The sequence below is a fragment of the Candoia aspera genome, chromosome 18 (assembly GCF_035149785.1).
Source record: "Candoia aspera isolate rCanAsp1 chromosome 18, rCanAsp1.hap2, whole genome shotgun sequence".
NCBI classification, from domain to species: domain Eukaryota; kingdom Metazoa; phylum Chordata; class Lepidosauria; order Squamata; family Boidae; genus Candoia; species Candoia aspera.
The window spans coordinates 7048525-7068387 of NC_086170.1; the positions used below are offsets into that span (position 1 = coordinate 7048525).

A 19863-nucleotide genomic window follows, 5' to 3' on the forward strand; every position below is an offset into this window, starting at 1 on the left:
GCATTACCGCCAAGCAGGAGCAATGACAGCACAGCAGGCATTGACAAGCCCCAACCTTTTTGTGGTCTCTGGGTGCAAAGAGGTTGCCCAGCAGTCCAAGCAGAAGCGATTCATCTTTCTTTGGTAGCAGGCAAGTGGGAACTGGACTGCTTAACATTGGCAAGTTGACAGATGAGGGATGCATCCTTAGAAAGAATATCTGCTGTGTTTGGTGCATCATCCTGCCAGTGTGGAAAGCAGAGCATTGCTCCTCATGACCTAAGGTTTGAAATCGGGCTCAAGGTTCTGGCTTGTTAGCAAAGTGACAAGCCAAGCTGAGGATTTAATGCTAAATTTTTCTGTCTGAGTAAGTTACTGGTTAGTTTAAATTTCCCACAGGCAGGAGCTATTGGGCAGCAGCAATTTTACTCAAGAATAAAATAATAAACTAGGATTCCAAAGAGCTCTTGCTTAGTACAACTGTGATTACTGCCTCTTTGAACATCACACCAGGGGATTCTAAAATCAGCAGTGGCAGCAGCATCCCCTGTTGTACTTTGAGCCAGATGTCCAGAACCATAAGCCGTCTGGAGCCAAGTTTCTGGGAAGATACCGAGATTCCTATAATACTGAGTAATAGAGGCCTTGGAGATTAAGCTCGCCAGAGATTCCTATCCAAGAAGAGTTACTGCTTCAGGCAGTATTTACTTACTTATTTACGAGATTCTCTGTGCTCTGGCAGCCTCTAGACCTTGTTGGGGGAGATTATTCTAGTTCATACTTCTTGTAGACGTTTAAAAAAAATTAACGATGAAATAAAGCAATAAAAATCAGTGGAGTGGATCCAGCCACCTTTGATGTAATCAATCAAGATAGTTACTTGGAAAAATAATCTCTCTCGCTCGCTCTCCTTCAAATTTGTTTAGGTTTGACTTCAAAAAATCGAAGCTGCTCTTTGAGAGTTTTTCCAATCAAACCAGATCCATTAACCTGGTCTCACATTCCATGATGGCATTTGACACACGATATGCTGGGCAGGGACCATCTTCAGGAATGCCCAATGTCTTCAACTGCATTTTCCAGTCATCAAAGAATAGTAATTCTCAAGGAGCAATACAGATTGAACTGCATTATAGGTAAATGAAGCCTGTGATCATTCTTACTTGGCCGGATGAGGCAGGAGACGCCAGTAGAGCCATAGAATCCTAGAGTTGGAAGGGGGCCTTCATGCTATGGAGTCCAGCTACTTGTAGATACATGGCTGCCCAGCCTGTTCCTGAAGGCATCCAGTGAAGAGGGGGCCCCACAGATCTCTGGGTCACAAACTTTCAGCACTTGGAACCTAGATAGATAGTGGGCATCTATCTGTTTAATGCAGTCACACCTGACATTTCAGCTGTAAAGGTCTCAGTGTGAAAAGTGCTTATAGTCTTTAAAGAAGGCATAACAGAGCAGGAAGAGAGAGAGAGAAAAAGACATGCAAGACAGGACAAGGACAAGACCGAGACCGAGACCGAGACTCAATTGCTAGCGCTTCATGTTATAAAAAAATTCACTTCCTCCCAGGCTGTTGAAGCACATTCTAATGGAATATCGTGAGGGTGTCCATGTCTCATGACAGCTTGGTGGAATAGTCATTGGATAATACTTCTTTACTTAGATTTCCTGTGCTGTTTATTCGTTTAGTCGCTTCCGACTCTTCGTGACTTCATGGACCAGCCCACGCCAGAGCTTCCTGTCGGTCATCAGCACCCCCAGCTCCCCCAGGGATGAGTCCGTCACCTCCAGAATATCATCCATCCACCTTGCCCTTGGTCGGCCCCTCTTCCTTTTGCCCTCCACTCTCCCCAGCATCAGCATCTTCTCCAGGCTGTCCTGTCTTCTCATTATGCGGCCAAAGTACTTCAGTTTTGCCTTTAGTATCGTTCCCTCAAGTGAGCAGTCTGGCTTTATTTCCTGGAGGATGGACTGGTTTGATCTTCTTGCAGTCCAAGGCACTCTCAGGATTACCCTCCAACACCACAGTTCAAAAGCATCGATCTTCCTTCTCTCAGCCTTCCTTATGGTCCAGCTCTCGCAGCCCTATGTGACTACGGGGAACACCATTGCTTTAAGTATGCGGACCTTTGTTGTCAGTGTGATGTCTCTGCTCTTAACTATTTTATTGAGACTGGTTATTGCTCTTCTCCCAAGGATTAAGCGTCTTCTGATTTCCTGACTGCCGTCAGCATCTGCAGTAATCTTCACACCTAGAAATACAAAGTCTTTCACTGCTTCTACATTTTCTCCCTCCATTTGCCAGTTATCAATCAAGCTGGTTGCCATAATCTTGGTTTTCTTGAGGTTTAGCTGCAAGCCAGCTTTTGCACTTTCTTCTTTCACCTTCGTCATGAGGCTCCTCAGTTCCTCTTCACTTTCAGCCATCAAAGTGGTATCATCTGCATATCTGAGATGGTTAATGTTTCCTCCAGCGATTTTAACTCCAGCCTTGGATTCCTCAAGCCCAGCATGTCTCATGATGTGTTCTGCGTACAAGGTAGGGTGAGAGTATACAGCCCTGCCGTACTCCTTTCCCAATCTTAAACCAGTCCGTTGTTCCGTGGTCTGTTCTTACTGTTGCTGCTTGGTTGTTATACAGATTTTTCAGGAGGCAGACAAGATGACTTGGTATCCCCATACCGCTAAGAACTTGCCACAATTTGTTATGGTCCACACAGTCAAAGGCTTTAGAATAGTCAATAAAACAGAAATGGATGTTCTTCTGAAACTCCCTGGCTTTTTCCATTATCCAGCGGATATTGGCAATTTGGTCCCTAGTTCCTCTGCCTTTTCTAAACCCAGCTTGTACATCTGGCAATTCTCACTCCATGAATTGCTGAAGTCTACCTTGCAGGATCTTGAGCATTACCTTACTGGCATGTGATATGAGTGCCACTGTTCGATAGTTTGAACATTCTTTAGTGTTTCCCTTTTTTGGTATGGGAATATAAGTTGATTTTTCCAATCTGATGGCCATTCTTGTGTTTTCCAAATTTGCTGGCATATAGCATGCATTACCTTGACAGCATCATCTTGCAAGATTTTGAACAGAGCTGGGATGCCGTCGTCTCCTGCTGCCTTGTTATTAGCAATGCTTCTTAAGGCCCATTCAACCTCACTCTTCAGGATGTCTGGCTCTAGCTCACTGACCACGCCGTCAAACTATCCCCGATATTGTTATCCTTCCTATACAGGTCTTCCGTGTATTCTTGCCACCTTTTCTTGATCTTCTGTCAGGTCCTTGCCGTCTTTGTTTTTGATCATGTCCATTTTTGCCTGGAATTTACCTCCAGTGTTTCTAATTTTCTGGAAGAGGTCTCTTGTCCTTCCTATTCTATTGTCTTCTTCCACTTCCGTGCATTGCTTGTTTAAAAATAATTCCTTGTTTCTTCTGGCTAACCTCTGGAATTTTGCATTTAATTGGGCATATCTCCCCCTATCACAGTTGCCTTTTGCTTTCCTTCTTTCTTGGACTACTTCTAGTGTCTCAGCAGACAGCCACTTTGCCTTCTTGGTTTTCTCTTTCTTTGGGATGTATTTTGTTGCCGCCTCCTGAACAATGCTGCCAACTTCTGTCCATAGTTCTTCCGGGACCCTATCTACTACGTCCAGTCCCTTAAATCTATTCTTCAACTCCGCTGCATATTCCTTAGGAATATTAGTGAGCTCATATCTAGCTGATCTGTGAGTCTTCCCTAATCTCTTTAGTCTGATCCTAAATTGTGCAATAAGAAGTTTGTGATCTGAACTACAGTCAGCTCCGGGTCTTGTTTTTGCCGACTGTATAGATGTCCGCCACCTTTGGCTGCAAAGGATGTAGTCAATCTGATTTCGGTGTTGTCCATCTGGTGAAGTCCACGTATAAAGCCGTCTCTTAGGCTGTTGAAAGAGAGTGTTTGTTATGCAGAGTGAATTGTCTTGGCAAAATTCTATCAGCCTATGTCGTGCTTCGTCTTGTTCTCCCAGGCCATGGTTACCTGTAATTCCAGGTGTCATTTGACTGCCCACCTTAGCATTCCAGTTGCCTGTGATGAAAATAACGTCTCTTTTAGGCGTGTTGTCCAGCAGGTGCTGCAGATCCTCATAGAACTGATCTACTTCAGCATCTGTGCTTGGGGCGTATATTTGGATCACCGTGATGTTAGATGGCTTGCCCTGAATTCGAGTTGAGATCATTCTGTCATTTTTTGGATTGTATCCAAGCACTGCTTTAGCCACTTTACTATTAATTATGAAGGCTACTCCATTTCTTCTGTGGTCCTCTTGTCCACAGTAGTAGATCTGGTGGTCATTTGATGTGAAGTGGCCCATTCCAGTCCATTTCAGTTCACTGACGCCTAAAATGTCTATCTTTAACCTTGACATCTCACCAATAACCACATCCAATTTGCCCTGGCTCATAGATCTTACATTCCAGGTTCCAATGGTGTGTTGATCCTTAGAACCTCGGATTCGCCGTTCACCACCAGCACCGTCGGTCGCTAGCCGTCCTTTTGGCTTTGAGCCAGCTGCGTCATCACGTCTGGGGCTAGTTGAGCTCTTCCTCTGTTCCTCCCCAGTAGCATTTTGACCATCTTCCGACCTGGGGGTCTCATCTTCCGATGGTATACCGACATATCTCTGGTTGTATTGATCCATTTAGTTTTCACGGCAAGAATACTGGGGTGGGTTGCCATTACCTTCCCCAGGGATTGCATTTAGTCTGACCTCTATGTCATGACCCTTCATTGGTTTAGCTCATGGCATCATTGAGGTGCTCAAGCTCCAGCACCACGACAAGGTAACGATCCTTTGCTGAAGGATTTCCTGTGTACCTAAGCTGAATATATGTAGCTCATCTTGAGCTCTCAGAACAGAGATTCTGTTCATTAGTAACAGAGGACTGGAGTGAAGGTATCTGAAATTGGCATTTATGACCTCTGAGTTTATGATCACTTTGATAGGACTCATCCAAATATCTGTCTTAAAGCACAGTTGCTTTGAGAGAAATCTTAGACTGAATAAGTTGTTGGGGATGTTAGAGTGCAGCCAGTGGGCAAGAAGCTGAAAATGTCTTGCGTGTTTTCTTCCCCACTTCCTTTTGAGGAACTAGCAACTATCGGCGCCAGAACATCTACTGTGTGTAAAAACATTGTAGACTCCCTGGCATTGTATTCCATACGCTAAATAAATTTGAGGTAGAAGGTATGCAGCAGTGATATTTCCCTGGAGTCTGCAGGGAGCAGGACTGAGCTGGTTTCAAAGGAGTTGGATTCTGGTTCTCCTGATAGCTGTTGGGGATTATTACCAAAATTATTGCAAAAATTGCCAGTCTGAAGCAAGGCCGTTTGGGTTAACAAACATATTCATTTCTCACTTCCCTCTGTTAGATCTACTAAGGATTCCTCCTTCTTCACAGTTGTTCTGAACAACCTTCGTGTGTTTCTGATCTTCGACTGGTTGGTGCTTGTTCATGACTTTCTTCAAACCCCCAGTGACACGAAAAGGCAATCTCATCTCACCCCTTCCCAACAACGTAGCCATGGTAGTGAAACAGCTGTCACCCCCAAAGCTGTCAAGTGTGGAATAGTTACAAAGCGTTCTTCTCTTCAGACCTCCACTGAAAAACAGTTGGAAGTCAAGATCAATGTGACAGGTAAGACAGGTTTGTGCAGAAAAACATTGTGCTGAAGCACAGTTTGCTTAATCGTGATTTACTGAATCACTGGGTTCAGTGGGTTCACCCAATATGCTGAAGGCCAAGCCTGTGCCAAATTATAATGTGGAGCGAGCGATGGCATTGTTTAACTGAAGGAACCCAAAGCGCTCGATCAAGTGGGCCGAGCAGTTCCTATGGGAGAGGAGCAGTCCCTCGGGTGTCCAGGCCCTATGCCACGTAAGCATATGCTGAGACAACACTGATACTAATATGTGGTATAACTGAAGACATTTTTGTATAACTGAAAAGTGTTGCCTCTGTGCAAAGCTGGAAAAGACTCTGTTGCCCATTTGCTAGTGGCAAAAATCTTGTATTATCCTTCAGATACCGAATTCGTGGTGGTTGAAGACATGTCCTGCATGGATACTAATGCAATTATTCTGAAGGGGACCACCGTTCTTACCTATAAACCCAGACTGGTGGATCACCCTTTCTCAGGCAGCTTGTCTGGCATTGAGGTAAGAACGTTTCGTTGCTGGTGGGACAGGAATTCCTTTGGGCAGCATCTTTGCTACAACCAGGAGTGTCATGAGTCGGTGATTGGGCTTTAAAAAAAAACATGTCAGCACTGAAGACGAATCTCAGAGCTGAATTTCTTGCAAGTATAAAGGCAGAGTTTTCTGCAAAGCTTTTGGGTCTCTGCGTTGCCTCCTTCTAGGCCTCCTCCAGGTGAGGCAGCCTCCGAGATCCTACAGAATGAATTCTGCCCCTTTAGGTTTTCTCGTGCCGGCTGGGCAACGAGCAGGAAACAGCGCTCTCCATCCTTGATCCAGCACTAATTCAGGTTGAGCTGGTGGGAAATTCTTCATACCCGAATGGATCAGGACTCTTGGATGCTTTCAGTGGCGGAGATTTCCCTCCTCTTCTGGAGGTAACATTCTCTGAAATGTGCTTGCACGTGTTTAATACTTCCATGGCTGGAATAACACATCAAGTGAAGCCAGGTTTGTTTGATAAGCCATAGTTAGCTAGGTCTGCATATTCTGCAAAGCCGCTGTGGGTTGTAAATTGCAATAGCATGGCATGGTAAACTAAAGCCAAGGACAGCATTTTTTCCAGTGCTCCTGTGTGTGTTACTTAATTTTAAATAAGTTTTTTAAAAGGCATTTGAACATTTAAAAAAAAACAAGTATGCTTTGAATAATGAATTGAAATAAAAGCATTGCACCACATTCATGGCTTGCTTGAAAAGCCAGAACGATCTCAGCCAAGGTGTCCTCCAGATGTTTGAACCATCTTCCAGAATTCTCCAGTCAGTAATGCCATCGCTAAGCCTTCTGGAAGGGGGAGTCCATAAGTTCAGAAGATGCTCTTGCTGGGAAGAGAGGCCATGATAAACATCCTCCATCACAACATACTTGTTGATACAGAAAATCCACTGCATCATAATAGGGCTGTGCAAATGTTTTATTTTGAAACATTGTGTGAAATGTTTCCACCTGAAAATGAAGCAGACTTGATGTTTCAAGTTTGAAATGGGCAGTTTTGAACATTTGGGGACCCCCCCCAAAAAGTGCTTCCAGCTTGTAATAGCTCTTGTCCCAAGCCCACGATGTTTCCAGCATGTGTGGTATATCTCATTTCGCACTCATGCCAGGAGTAATTTGTTTTGCACCCCCCTAAGCCTTTGCATAGAAACCTTTCAGAGGAGAATCTGCAGCTGGGAGAAGCCCACACTGTCCACTCTATGCTCAAAGTGATTTTTTTTCTTGTTGCCACGTTTCCTTCAGATCCAGTTGCAAGCACTTGACATTAGGCTGTCCTATAATGATGTCCAGCTCTTTCTGGCTATTGCCAAGTCCATTTCTAAGCAGACCAGTGGGGTGCTGCCAAAGCCCCCTGCCTCAGACTTGTCAGCTTCCTCTGGTTCCTCTTATGTAACTGAGATCCCAGGAACAACAGCAGAAAGAACGGAGACATCCAAGCGGACTTTGGATCCTGTCCTTGGTAGGAATGTAATTTTTAAATTGAGGTTGACTTCTCTGCCTCCCCACCCTACTCTCTGCTACTACTCTGTGGCAGCATAAATATGAAAAACTGATGTTGGTGGTCTGATTACAGGTAGTCCTCATTTACAACCACAATAGGGACCAGAAAATTGGTTGTTATTTGTATTTTATTTATTTATTTACTTACTTATATTTCAAATTTCATCACCGCCCATCTCCCTCAGAAGTGGTGCAGTCATTAAGTGAGTCACCACATGACTAGACCTGATTTTACAACCGTTTTACTATGGTCATTAAGCAAATTACCATGGTCATTAAGCAAATCCAGCTTCCCAATGGACATTTTTGCCAGAAACTGGCAAAAAATGGTTGCAAATCGTGATCACGTGACTGCATGATACTGCAACTGGTCAAAAACGCAAGCTGGCTGCCAAACGCCCGAATTGCGATCACATGACGGGGGGGGGGGGTGCAACAGTTTGTGATGACTGTAAGTGTGAGTACAGATCATAAAGCACCTTTTCCAAGGCTGTCATAACTTTGGGCTGCTGTTAAATGAATGGTTGTTAAGCGAGGACTACCTGTACATTTTAAAACGTGCTTAATTAATTTTTGTATGCAACTATTTAGATAACCCCATTACATTTGAGAATACCTGTTCCTTTCTGCTGAAAGTGAATTTAACTGATTAATTTAATCGGTAGGAATGGGATCCAAGATTAATTCCTTGAAGCTAACAAGTCCTCTGGGAGGCTAAGTTGTAGGAGAACGGGGGGTGGGTCAAAAGGTGAATGAAAGAGGAATTGTTCGATGTTTTTTTAGATGCTGGAGTTGATAGAATTAACCAGCATTTTCCCCCCAAACCACATCATAGGTGTTAGATTTGGGAGAAAGAAAACAATGTATCTTTACATTTAGATGTGCATCTTAGTAACCCATGCCTTGATGACCGCTCAGTTGGACTACTACCAGGCCCCTGACATGGGGCGGCCTTTGAGATAATTGGGAAGTTGCAGCTGGCACAGAACAGCAGCAAGGGACAACCTTGCCAGTTCAGAGTTAGCAGTGAAGAATTAAAGTCATTCACTGGTAGCCAGTAGGCTTCCAGGCCCAGTTCAAAGTGCTGGTCGTTACGTTTAAAGCCGTAAGCACCAGGATGCCCCAGGATGCCCCAGGCCATGTCTGGTCAAAAATGAATCTGCCCGGCTGGTCTGGTCCTTGAGAGAGGACCTGCTGAACGCTCCCTCCCCTCCTGAAGCCGGTAGGGTTCTGACTTCCTCTGCGGTAGCCACCGTCGTGCTGTGATTCCAGACACAGGATGAAACTTCTTTGCCAGCGTACTTCCGATTTCAACTCAGGTTTTATTTGGTTCCTGGGGTTCTTGTTCTGATGTGACCGTTACAATATTCTGTTTTAGTTCGTCCACCACCTTTGGGGTTGGGATGGGTTATAAATACTGCAGAGCAATAAATAAATAAATGGCTGTGTTTGCTGTACAAAATACATTCAAAGCAAAGTTGCAGTAAACGCAACACCTGCTTATCCTTGGACCTGTGATCAATATTTCCTTCCAGAAGTACAGCTGGCCCGGCTGCAGGAACTGGGATTCAGCCTGGATGACTCTCGCAAAGCTTTGCTGGATTGTCAAGGTACAATTACTTTTGTGGTGTTTGTAGTATTTGAAAAGCACATAATCATTTGCAACCAAAATATTAGGCAGACTGCCTGTCTTTTGTAAACAGACAATATTGCTGCAGCCCCCTAGCCTGTCTTTGCTCTTCTCCAGCAGCATCTGAGACCTGCTTCGTGAGCCATGGCTCCTGTGCCTTTCCTGTGTTCCACAGCTGAAAAGGAGGGGGCTGACACTGGGTCCTCTCACCCCCATGCAAACTACTCTTTTCCTTCTAGCCTCTTGTAACTGAGAAGCTCAGCACAGTGAGCATTTTTCCCTTTGCAAAAAAACAAAAGTATAAACAGAGGTAGCCCCCAGCAGTGCTAAGAAGTGGATTAATTTTGTGGCCTTATTTTTTTTTCTTCTTTTTCTGGTTGTATATACAGAGCAAAAAACAGTCTCCTCTTATTCGCAGGTTGCTGTTGCCACTGAATGGAGGGTGGAAGAAATGAGACAGATCAGCTGGTTTCATATAAACATAGGCATTGGTTGTGCTTGCTTTTGAAGGATACTGTTTGTTAAATAAGCAAACTGGCCACACACTATATACATCTAACTTGCTTCCTGTGTCAGGTCAGCTAAAGAAAGCAGCAAGTTGGTTGTTCAAGAATGCAGAACCTTTGAAACGCTCAGCATTAGATCCCAGCAGTCTGGATGGGCAGAGCTCCACAGCTCTTCGACTGATCTCCGGGGTGGAAGTCAAAGCAGAAAGCATCTGCGTTTGTTTTATCGATGACTGCATGGACTGTGATGTTCCCTTAGCTGAGCTGACCTTTTCACGTAAATATTTCCCTTGCTGCTTCTTGCCTCCTTCATGTTTTGCACAGGGACGGGCATCACATTATTCTAGTCCGGGAACTGAAGAATCTTTGAATGGCATGTGAAGTTTTAATAACAGCAAAGTTATTTACTGTCATGTCAGAGAGGTAACAGCCTTACACCAGTTGAGTCAAGGTATTCAGCGAAGTAAAGACCAAATTAAAATGGTCCCTCAGTGATGTCACAGAAAAGCACTTGAGGGCATGTTATGTATATCTGATGGGGTGGTGACTGGTGTTCAGCCTTTCCCAGCCTGGCATCTTCTAAATCAGTTGAGACTTCAATTCCTAGAATTTTCAGTTGATGTGGACTCGGAACCAGAGGGACCTGGGTTGGTGAAGGCTGACATAGCTGCTTGCTAGAAGGATATTGTCAGGATAACACTGATTTTACCTTGAATGCCATTTGTAATTCTTCTAGACCTCATTCGTATAGTATAGAGAGACTCAGGGTGCCGGTTGGTTCTGTTTTAGCACGTCAGCATTTTACAGGCTAATATGGCAGAAAATAAGACACAATCAACTTTAGAAAATTGGATAAGGACACTGTGACAAGTAAAGTTGGGGTTCATGGTGAGGATGTTACTTAAAAGCAGGGAGTGCCTGCCTTGGAGGTCTTTGGGAATCTTCCGGTCCCAGAATCTCTGCCCAACAAGCCTAATGCTTTGAAAGAGCGCCACCTTGAGGAAGGCTGAGAAATGCAAGGCAAGATGTCCATTAAGCAGGGGAATAAGGGCTCAAAACTAAGCCACAGAACAGAACCGTTGTGGGTATGAAAATGGCTTCCATGTTGACTGAGCGTAATAGTAGGTGAAATCTACATATGTTAGGTAATTTTTATGTAAAATGTGTAATTTACATAAAATATAAAAATGCAGATTTTGCCCATTGCATCTGAAGAGCACCAAATGAGGTTATTTAAAATTGAGGTTTTGCTGTGTACAGTAAAGAGTCTTGCCTAGCCATGTCAAATGTCAAGAGCCTGATATTTATGACAGCTGAAAAGATTATTTTAACCTGGACACTTTGATCTTTGGACACTAACGTCATGGGAAATCTTTGCTGATTGGAGTCATTCGTAGTTTTTGTTTCTGTTTTCTTTTTGCAGAGGTGTGAAGTTAGTCAGTTTTAGCATTGATTAATCATGTTTCCCTTCAGGTTTGAATTTCCTTCAGCATTTGAGAAGCAACCCAGAAGGCTACGCTCATTTCACGCTCTCCGGCGATTATTACAATCGTGAACTTTCCGGTAAGCGTCTGCTACCAGCACGCCGTACTTAGAGAGAGGCCCTTTCTCAGCCCAGACGTGCCGTTCCCTTATCACGATCGTCTGGTGGAGCCTCTCTCTGTCTCCCTGCCTCCATGTAAAACCAGATTCTTCAATAACGTCTGGTCCTTCCCGTGGCACGTGGCCCCCACGTTTTAACTGCAGCACCATCAGTGCGTCTGTGTCTCTTTTCTCTAAGGCTGGGAACCATTCGTTGAGCCTTGGCCATGCTCCGTATTTTGGCAACAGCAGCCAGCCAGCCGCCTCCATCCTTCTCGGCTGAAGCTAGAAGCGAAAGCCAAGCATCGTCTGGATATCAATATCACATCCAGGTTAATTGGTAGGTCAGATTCATGGCATCGTCAGAAAGCCTCCTGTCCTGACTCCCAGGAAACACGCTGAGACAGGGAACTGTTCTCTAATGTTTTATTGCTAATACATAACAGTAATCCTAACAAACTGAACAAGCGTGGGAAAAACCCAGCCATATAAACCCCGCAGGTTAAGGCGGTCCCAATCTGTGCCTCTTGGAAAGGCTCACCAATTCCTCAGTGCTACGCATGCGCTTAACAGTCTGGAAAGGAGCCCCCTGCTCGCCATCCTTACTCATGACACCTCCTCTCCTGCTGCAGCTGGAAGTTACCCGGGCTGCTGGCACAGCTCTGCTGGAGGGGCCTGATCTGTTGCTGTGCTTGGGCGAGGATCTCTCTCTGGCTTGCCCAGTGGGCATTCCTGAACCTGCCGCCCTAGAAAGGCTGGACCTGTGTTTTGGGTACTGTTTGGGACCAAATGTGTTACACAAATATAGCCAGTATGGCTTGTCAACCATAGTTTAGGCTTAGGGTGATAAGAGAACAAAGCCAGTTGGGTCTTAGTCAAGAAATCATGGCTTAAAGAATTGTAAGGAGTCTGGTGGCGTTTTCTGGCCAGCACGTTGTATCACAAGGCATCTGCTTTCACGGGGGCGGCTCTCGTCATCAGATGCAGAAAGTGGCATAACCATCGGTATGACCAACCTCTCTTCCCCTCCCTTGTTCCAGCCACTCTCTGCATCTGATGAAATGTGCTGCAGCTCACAAAAGTTTATGCCTTTCAATAAAATGTGTTAGCCAAAAAAGGTGCTACCAGACTTCTTGCAATTTTGGGATAACACAGCTTTCTTTGTACAATGTCTTAAAAATTACATGATACAGAGGATCACAGCCCCAAGCCCTTTGGTCACCTGCAGCTGCCTGGGACCACAGACCATGTTCTCAATTCACAATTTATCGATCTATCAATCAGTCAATCAGTCAATCAAATTTATCACCACCCATCTCCCAAAAGGGACTCTGGGCAGTTTACAATACATTTTTGATGTGATGAGCGGAGAAAATTATTAAATATATAATGGGAGAAAAGCATGGTAAATATTTGAGGAAATCAAATCTCATTTTTTTCTCCAGCCTGATCTGCTTCTCTTTGGAACGCAGCCCCTGGCAAGGAAGAGGTCTGGTGCTGGGTGTGATCTTGAGCTGGGTGCTTGATCTTTCTGGGGCAGACAGAGGCATCTCTAGCTGCGTAGCTTGGTTCAGATAGAGCATGGCAGGCCTGGGGTTTTTCCACCCCCCGCCCCGGTGACTGGAGACTTTGGGGCTAATTAACTGTAGTTTCCAATTATATCATATTCAGTGTGATTTCTAGCAAGACAGGTTTACATTTGTTTTCATGTCTTATTTTTCCGATGGATGGATGGATGGATGGATGATAGATAATTTTAAAATGCTTGGATGATGATGATGAGGGGGGGGAAGGCCATTTATGCCCACGCCCCTTTCTTCCTATGCTTTACTCCACATCTGGCCACAGGGGTGGAAAGGAAAAGAACCACAGACAGGAGCAGCCCTGTTCTGGCAGCAGGAGAGATGGTTAAATCTCCATTGAGAGATGTGTCCACCCACACAATGGAACTGCTGATGTCTGTCACAGTCAACAATATTGCACTGGATTAGCTAAATGTCTGTGCAGGACAACTGTCACTGTTCCAAAATTCTTACAGAGGTCAAGCCTTTTTGGGTTGTAGTTTTGGGCTGTCACTCTCACCCCTCCCTCCGTCCCCTGACGGGTTTTTGTCTTCTTCCCCTAGAGCAGTATGCCAGCACCAAACAGTCATGGATGGCAGATTACTGCAAGCAGGAAAAAGAAGTGATGGAACTTGAATCCGAAGAGTGGGTAGGCTCTTCGGTGGATCCCCCCTCCTTCAGACAAGGTATGAACTTCGCCTGTCTGCTGCAGTTGCATTGATCCCCCCAGCATGGATGTTGCGACACTGGCCATCATGCAAAGCATTTGGTTGAATGCTTCGGGCACCTCACCTAGAGATGTTCCCCCCCCGTGCTGAATACCATCCTGATAGGTTCCTGTGAGGCAACCTGGCTTGACGCTTGTCTCCTTATCGTCTGCTGCTTCTACAGTAATCGATCTGCAATATAACTTCTGAAGTTACCATGTTTTCATCCAGCCCCCTGGTGACTAGGCCCCCTGTGTCTGCCTGGCCTCCTGCCCAGCCCTCCTTTGAGCTTTGCTGTTGGATGTTGCAGCTCAGCTTCTCCGCAGGCATGCTGCCATTCAGCTTCAAATTCTTCTCAGGTTCCTTGAGCAAGGTAGAGCGATGAATCAATGCTGAGGTCGCCTAAGCAGGACTCGGGGACGAACTGGTGGCCCTTTCGATCTGCTCAGTGATGAGAATCTCTTATCGTTTCTTATGCTGACCAGAATTGCCAGGATCTGCTATTCATTTACCCCCAAAGGGTCACGTGTTCCCCACTTTTTTAAGCTAAATGCTTCCCATTCTTGGGAAATATTTCCCAGTTGAAATGCTTTCATTCTCCTTTCTCCTGGGTATTAACTAGGAAGAGTTATTGATGCATGCAGACCAGATGGTGCAGTCCCTTCGCTTGGACTGAAGTCAGTTACTTTTTCCTTGCGCTGAGTTTTGTTATTCTCTCTATATCAGGGTTCCCTATCTAGATCAGTAGGACTACAAGTCCCACTCAGGATCACCTTTCAAGTCTGGGAATTGTAGTCCAAGTGCTCCCAGAAGGCATGGCAAGGGCTGTGAAAAGGAACCTTTTTCCCCCTCCCTTGCTGGCTGCACGATGACCTCTGGGCTTGTGGTTTCTTATCCACTTTGACAATAACAATCTTGCCTGTTTACCTGCATTTTCTCCCCTTTTCTCGCTAATATTGTCTTTCCTGTCTGCCAGGCCTTCCTCTTGTCTACCTTAGAACTAGAAGTACAGCCAGTCTGACTAACCTAGAGCACCAGATGTATGCTAGAGGTACTGTATTTGCAGAGTTAAGATGCTTTCCTGCTTTTCTGCGGCAGCTTGCTTTGGGGCCTTTTTATACAGATACTAAAAATGGCCTTCAGAATCCCTTCAGACTCTAGCGGGGGGCTCCACTGTGTCTCTGCCAGGGGACTCTAAAGGTCTCAGGAACATCAGGGCTAAGGCCACGATCAGTTATGAACCAGATCTGGCCTTGGCGTTGGAGAACCAGGCAAAGGAGTTGGTTGAGAGTGGGTGGGCAAGCTGCAATCCCTCCTGCTGATGCTGCACGATGACCCCCAGCGCTCCTGAGCACTGACTGCGCTAGCCAGGGTGCTGAGCAGTGCAGTCCAGTGGAGGCGCAGGCCGTCCACCCCCCCCCCCAGTCTCTGGGGGAATAAGCGTAGCCTAACTTGCCTTGCTCAAATTAGGAGGAAACAGCTATTCACAATTCCCTAGTAGCCCTAAATACTGAGCACTCAATTTTAAAAGAAAAGCAAAAATACTAACCTGAAAAGTCATTTGGTTTCAGTGTTTTCTAGGTAAAATTCACCAGATTTTTAAAACATTTGTTGATCAGATTGGCTATTAACTTTTTCAGAAAGCTTGGTCCGGACATAGCACCTAGCTTTCAGCATGCCCTGTTTTTGGTTTGTATTTTATGCTTCCCTTCCCTTCCCTCTCTTTTTAATACCAATCCCCCCTTTCCCCCACTCCCCCCATTGGAGTACCATATCCCAGTTTGACTGAAGGTCAAAGTCTTGGAAAAGGAAGATGTGCAGTGAGTTGGGCTGGTCAGGAAATTGCTGTAGCTGCTATATCAGACCTTGGCATTTAAAATTCAAGGAGGACAAAGGGCTGTCTGAGTCCGGCTCCTTTGCAGGTTGTGCTGCTTGGGAGAATTGCCTGCTCCTCTGTGGGTCCGGCTGTGTGCTGACAGGTAGTGCCTCTTGCCGTTGATCGAGCAGGCTGTCTGGCTGGTCCATCATCAGCCACGGCGCAATCTGCCTCAGCCAACATCTCTGAAGAAAAGCAACCCGTGTAAACGATGCTCTAGAAATAAAGTGGATCGGGCAGTTGCGTGCCTTTTGATCGTCTGGGTGAGATTCCCAGGCGGGGCGTGGTGCTGGCCCGAGCAGCTGAGACTTTGGAAGATGTCTGCTTCCTTCCACCAAGCGAAGGACACTCCCTGTTATGGAGGAGTATCTGCTCCAAGCAGGAGAGGTTTAACCTTGAAGGCTAGCCCAGGGTCATCCCCTCCCTTCCTCACTCCCCCTTCCTCTTTGTTCACAGCCGAAATGAAGGCGCCCAAGCGCAGGCAGCCCTTTGTGCCCTTTGCTCTGCGGAATCACACCGGTTGCACCCTGTGGTTTGCCACACTGACAACCACCCCAACTCGGTAAGAAAGGGGGGAGGGGCTGCCAGGGGTCCTTTGGCCGGGACAGAGCTTTCTTGGGCTGGTTTTCCAAATGCACACAATGTTTTCTTGAAACTACTTGGCTGGCTTTGTCAGCAAGCCTTTCCCTTCTGCGCGCAGGCTAGCTGGCTGCTTTATATAGTGCATAGTGTTACTTAATCCAGATGGCTGCTTCTGGCATCCCAGAGCATCCGGACAATCAGAGGTAGAGGAAGCACCTGCGTGATCTGCTCTGAGTGCTTAGTCCCTAAAGGTGAAACAGCTTAGGACCTTCTGCGATGCGCTCTGGGCTTAAGATCTGCAAGAGAAGCTCTGCTTAGGTGGGCAGTGTTTACATCCCACAGTCTTTACGGGTCATGGAATGAATTTCTACCAGAGCTGCATTTGCTTCCCATTCTTTCAGCCTTTATAAAATCTGGAAAAACGCTTCACTTAGCCCAGCTTTTGAATGATTGGGGGGTGGGGCATATTGACATACTGACATTTATTTTTTGGATCAGAGGAGGGTGTGGTTTGAATCACTTTAAATTATAAGCCACTGACTTTCAGAAGAAAGATAATGTATAATGAGTGAATTAAAAAAAAAGCAAGTGGGAAATACGAAAGAGGTGACACTTCCACATGTCTTTTTATTGCGTAATTTTTTTCATCTCCAGGAACATTTGATCCCCTTTTTAGCCATAAGAATTGCCCTGAGACTGGATTGGCCCATCTAGGCCAGCATTCTGCTCTTGGAGGCTGGGGGATCCACTTGGGGAACTCACAAGGCTGGCTTGGAGAGTAATGTCCCTTTGCGTCCTTGCTTCCAGCAACCAGTAGTTAAAGCCCACGGCCCATAATTCTTCAGCTGCTAAACAGCCATCAGTACGAGTGGCCATTGACAGCCTGATCCTCCTTAAGCCTGTCCAGCCTCCTTTTCAAACTATTCCAGTTGGCTGCCATCCCCTCCGTTGCCGGCAGCAAATTCCACAGTTTAACTCTAAGCGGGGGGGGGGGGGGACACTTCCTTCTGTGCTGAATCTGTGCTGCATTTTTGCACCTTTCTAACTCATTAATATCGTTCTAAAGATGCAGTGATCAGATCTGTACACAGTGGACTGTGTCCTGTGGAATGTGATGCTCCGAGACGAAACACATCAGCTTTATCTCTCTGCCTGCTTCCTGAGGCTACCCAGGGCTATAATGAACTTTGTAGGCATAGATCCCTCTTATGAAAATGTTGGTCCCAGCTGAAATCCAGCAAATGGATGTTTTGGTTTGATGCTTATGTGCTTTATTGGAATAATATTCCTTATGCCCCTACTCTGGAGGATGAGCAGCTGACCTGGGATGGGAGGGATGTATATTCTTACACTGGACATGGACCGGAACAATCAAGGAAGTGTGGCCATTTTAATCATTTTTTCTTGCTCAAGAGGCATAGCCTTTACTAAGGCCGTGTTTGGGTTTTTCAGCCACATTCACATTTTGCCCTGGGGCACAGTGGTCCCTCGAGTCTTCTTGCTACAGCATATCACAGTGGAGAACATGACAAAAAAATTCGCCCTGAAGACCCAGTTCTCCTTGCATGGGTGATGTGGCCCCACCCACCTTTGTACTTTTTAGCCCTCTTCCCTCCCCCCCAGTGTTAAAGGCAGCCCTTGGCTACCCAGAGCCTCCCCTGTGCTAAGTCCTACTTTGTTGTAACTCTTTGTCTTTGAAATAAGCCCCAGTGGTTGGGCTGACGGAATATGCCGAACCGTATACGGTGATAAACCAGCCATATGGTCCTACGATACACTTCAGCCATTGTGTAGCTTGTTTAATTTGAGTTTAAGGGAATTGTGTAACTTTAGACTGGATGTTTAAGGAGCCAGAGGAAGGCCTGTGCAAGACTACATGATCTTGATTCTTGGTTTCTAGCGCAGCACTCTTGCACAGCGGAAGCCCTGCGGCCATCCCGGAAGAAAACGGGACGTTTCTGGATGGAGCCCATAAAGTCAGCGAGTGGCGGGAAGTCCTCACTGGCGAAGAGGTCCCATTTGCCTTCGAAGCCAAGGGGAAGCTGAGGCACAGGTGAAGAACACGGCTTCGCAGACTGCAGTTGGACCCCCATGGCCTCTTTTAGAGGTGCACAGCTCAGTCTGCGCCTGTTAGATTGCCAGTGCTAGAATAACACTGAAGGAGGAACTGGGTACTTATTATCTGCACTCTTGGATTCTCACCATCTTGGACACCGTGCCTGTGTGCCTGTCTATAACGCATAATCCCCTAAGCAGGGGTGGCAATAGTCTCGGTTGGTCCATAGCTTACATATGTTTATACGTGCTGATCTTGCACTCCTATTAAACATTCCACCTCCTATTACACCTTTTGTACTCTTATTACATATTGCACATTTTATTTGATGTAGTAATGCAGAGGAGATCTTTTTTCCTCATTTGGGATGTAAATTTGGGGCTGTCTCTCCTGTAAATACGATTCCATGGTCTGGCTATGAATTGGCTTATTTTTAAACCCCCAGGCATACCCATGACCTCAGAATTCACCAGCTGCAAGTGAGAGTGAATGGCTGGGAGGAAGTCAGTCCCGTGTCAGTTGACAAAGTAGGGATATTTTTCCGGTATGCCGCTCCAGACAAGAGCAGCTCTTCCTCCACTGTAAGTTCAACGCTGATTACTTTATTCTTGTGAAGAAAACAGTTTCAGTCTTTTCCAAACCCAGAATAGATTTAGTTTAAAAAAGAGCAATATGGCCAAAAAAACCACAACCCCTTTACTCCTCTGTCTCAGCTAAGAATAATGGAGCCTTGGCTCCGTTATCACCTTCGATATTGACTGAGAAGTAAACTTGGTTTCCTGCGATCTTAAAATGAGGTTAAAATAACAAAAAATTGCTCAGTGTAGTTTGGATGCCTCCAAGAACCTTTAATAAGGGTCGGTTACGATCGTTTTGCCTTTGGAGGTAAAACTCAGAAGCTGGAAAGTGACTGTGGGGATCAATTGCATATATTCTTCTGGGCTGTATCCCCAGCATTTGGAGTCTCTCAAGATACCAAGAACTGTGGATTTGGGGGACTGGCTGATAAAATTATCTGTACAACACCAGAAGGAAAAAATTGATACCTGATTTGCCCTGTTGTTTCGCTCATTTGTGTTGCCTGCCAACGTTTGAAAGACTGGGGGGATTTTTTTTTCAGATGGAGGGTAACAAGGTCAACAGTTTCGTTCTATTTATAACTCAATTTTGCAGACCCTTTTTTCTTACTATTACCACCACCATCTTTGAAGTTAATGCTGTTTCAATGATGCTGCTTATTGAGTGTATTTATACACTCAGTTTTGTTAATTCCTTAAGCACAATGACGTTGTTGAAAAAAAGATACTTGGACAAAACCTTTTTAATGAATGTTATTAAAGTTTGTGAGTACTGTACATACATAACACAGATGCTGTTTTCCTACAGCAATGAAACAGTGATGGGTATCGTTAATTGAGCTTCGTGATTGGAATGGCAAGATACTTTGGATCCTTTAACCCAGGAACTCTTGCACCAAAGTTGTTGCATATTAAAGCGCATGCACGCGCGCACACACACACACACACACACACCCCTCTTATTTATAGACAGAGTTTCAGGGAGCACGAGATGAAACTTTGGAGCGAATTCCGTGCTTTCATGCAAATCTGTGCAGATTCTTGAAGTAGTCAGTTTGATCTTCGATTTGGCTAAATAATG

The 19863-nt window shown here is 45.5% G+C and overlaps 1 protein-coding gene across 2 annotated transcripts in view; it reads left to right on the forward strand.

The window, feature by feature from the left end:
• VPS13D (vacuolar protein sorting 13 homolog D) overlaps positions 1-19863 on the forward strand; it is a 115973-nt gene that overhangs the window by 36018 nt on the left and 60092 nt on the right. For both annotated transcript variants that reach the window (XM_063317491.1, XM_063317490.1), the window contains 14 exons: positions 906-1115; positions 5388-5653; positions 6041-6174; positions 6432-6587; positions 7447-7663; positions 9240-9314; positions 9911-10117; positions 11314-11403; positions 11621-11761; positions 13547-13669; positions 14667-14741; positions 16023-16128; positions 18049-18201; positions 18650-18785. In XM_063317491.1, coding sequence (XP_063173561.1) covers positions 906-1115; positions 5388-5653; positions 6041-6174; positions 6432-6587; positions 7447-7663; positions 9240-9314; positions 9911-10117; positions 11314-11403; positions 11621-11761; positions 13547-13669; positions 14667-14741; positions 16023-16128; positions 18049-18201; positions 18650-18785 — 2089 coding nt within the window. The remainder of the gene's footprint in view (positions 1-905; positions 1116-5387; positions 5654-6040; positions 6175-6431; positions 6588-7446; positions 7664-9239; positions 9315-9910; positions 10118-11313; positions 11404-11620; positions 11762-13546; positions 13670-14666; positions 14742-16022; positions 16129-18048; positions 18202-18649; positions 18786-19863) is intronic.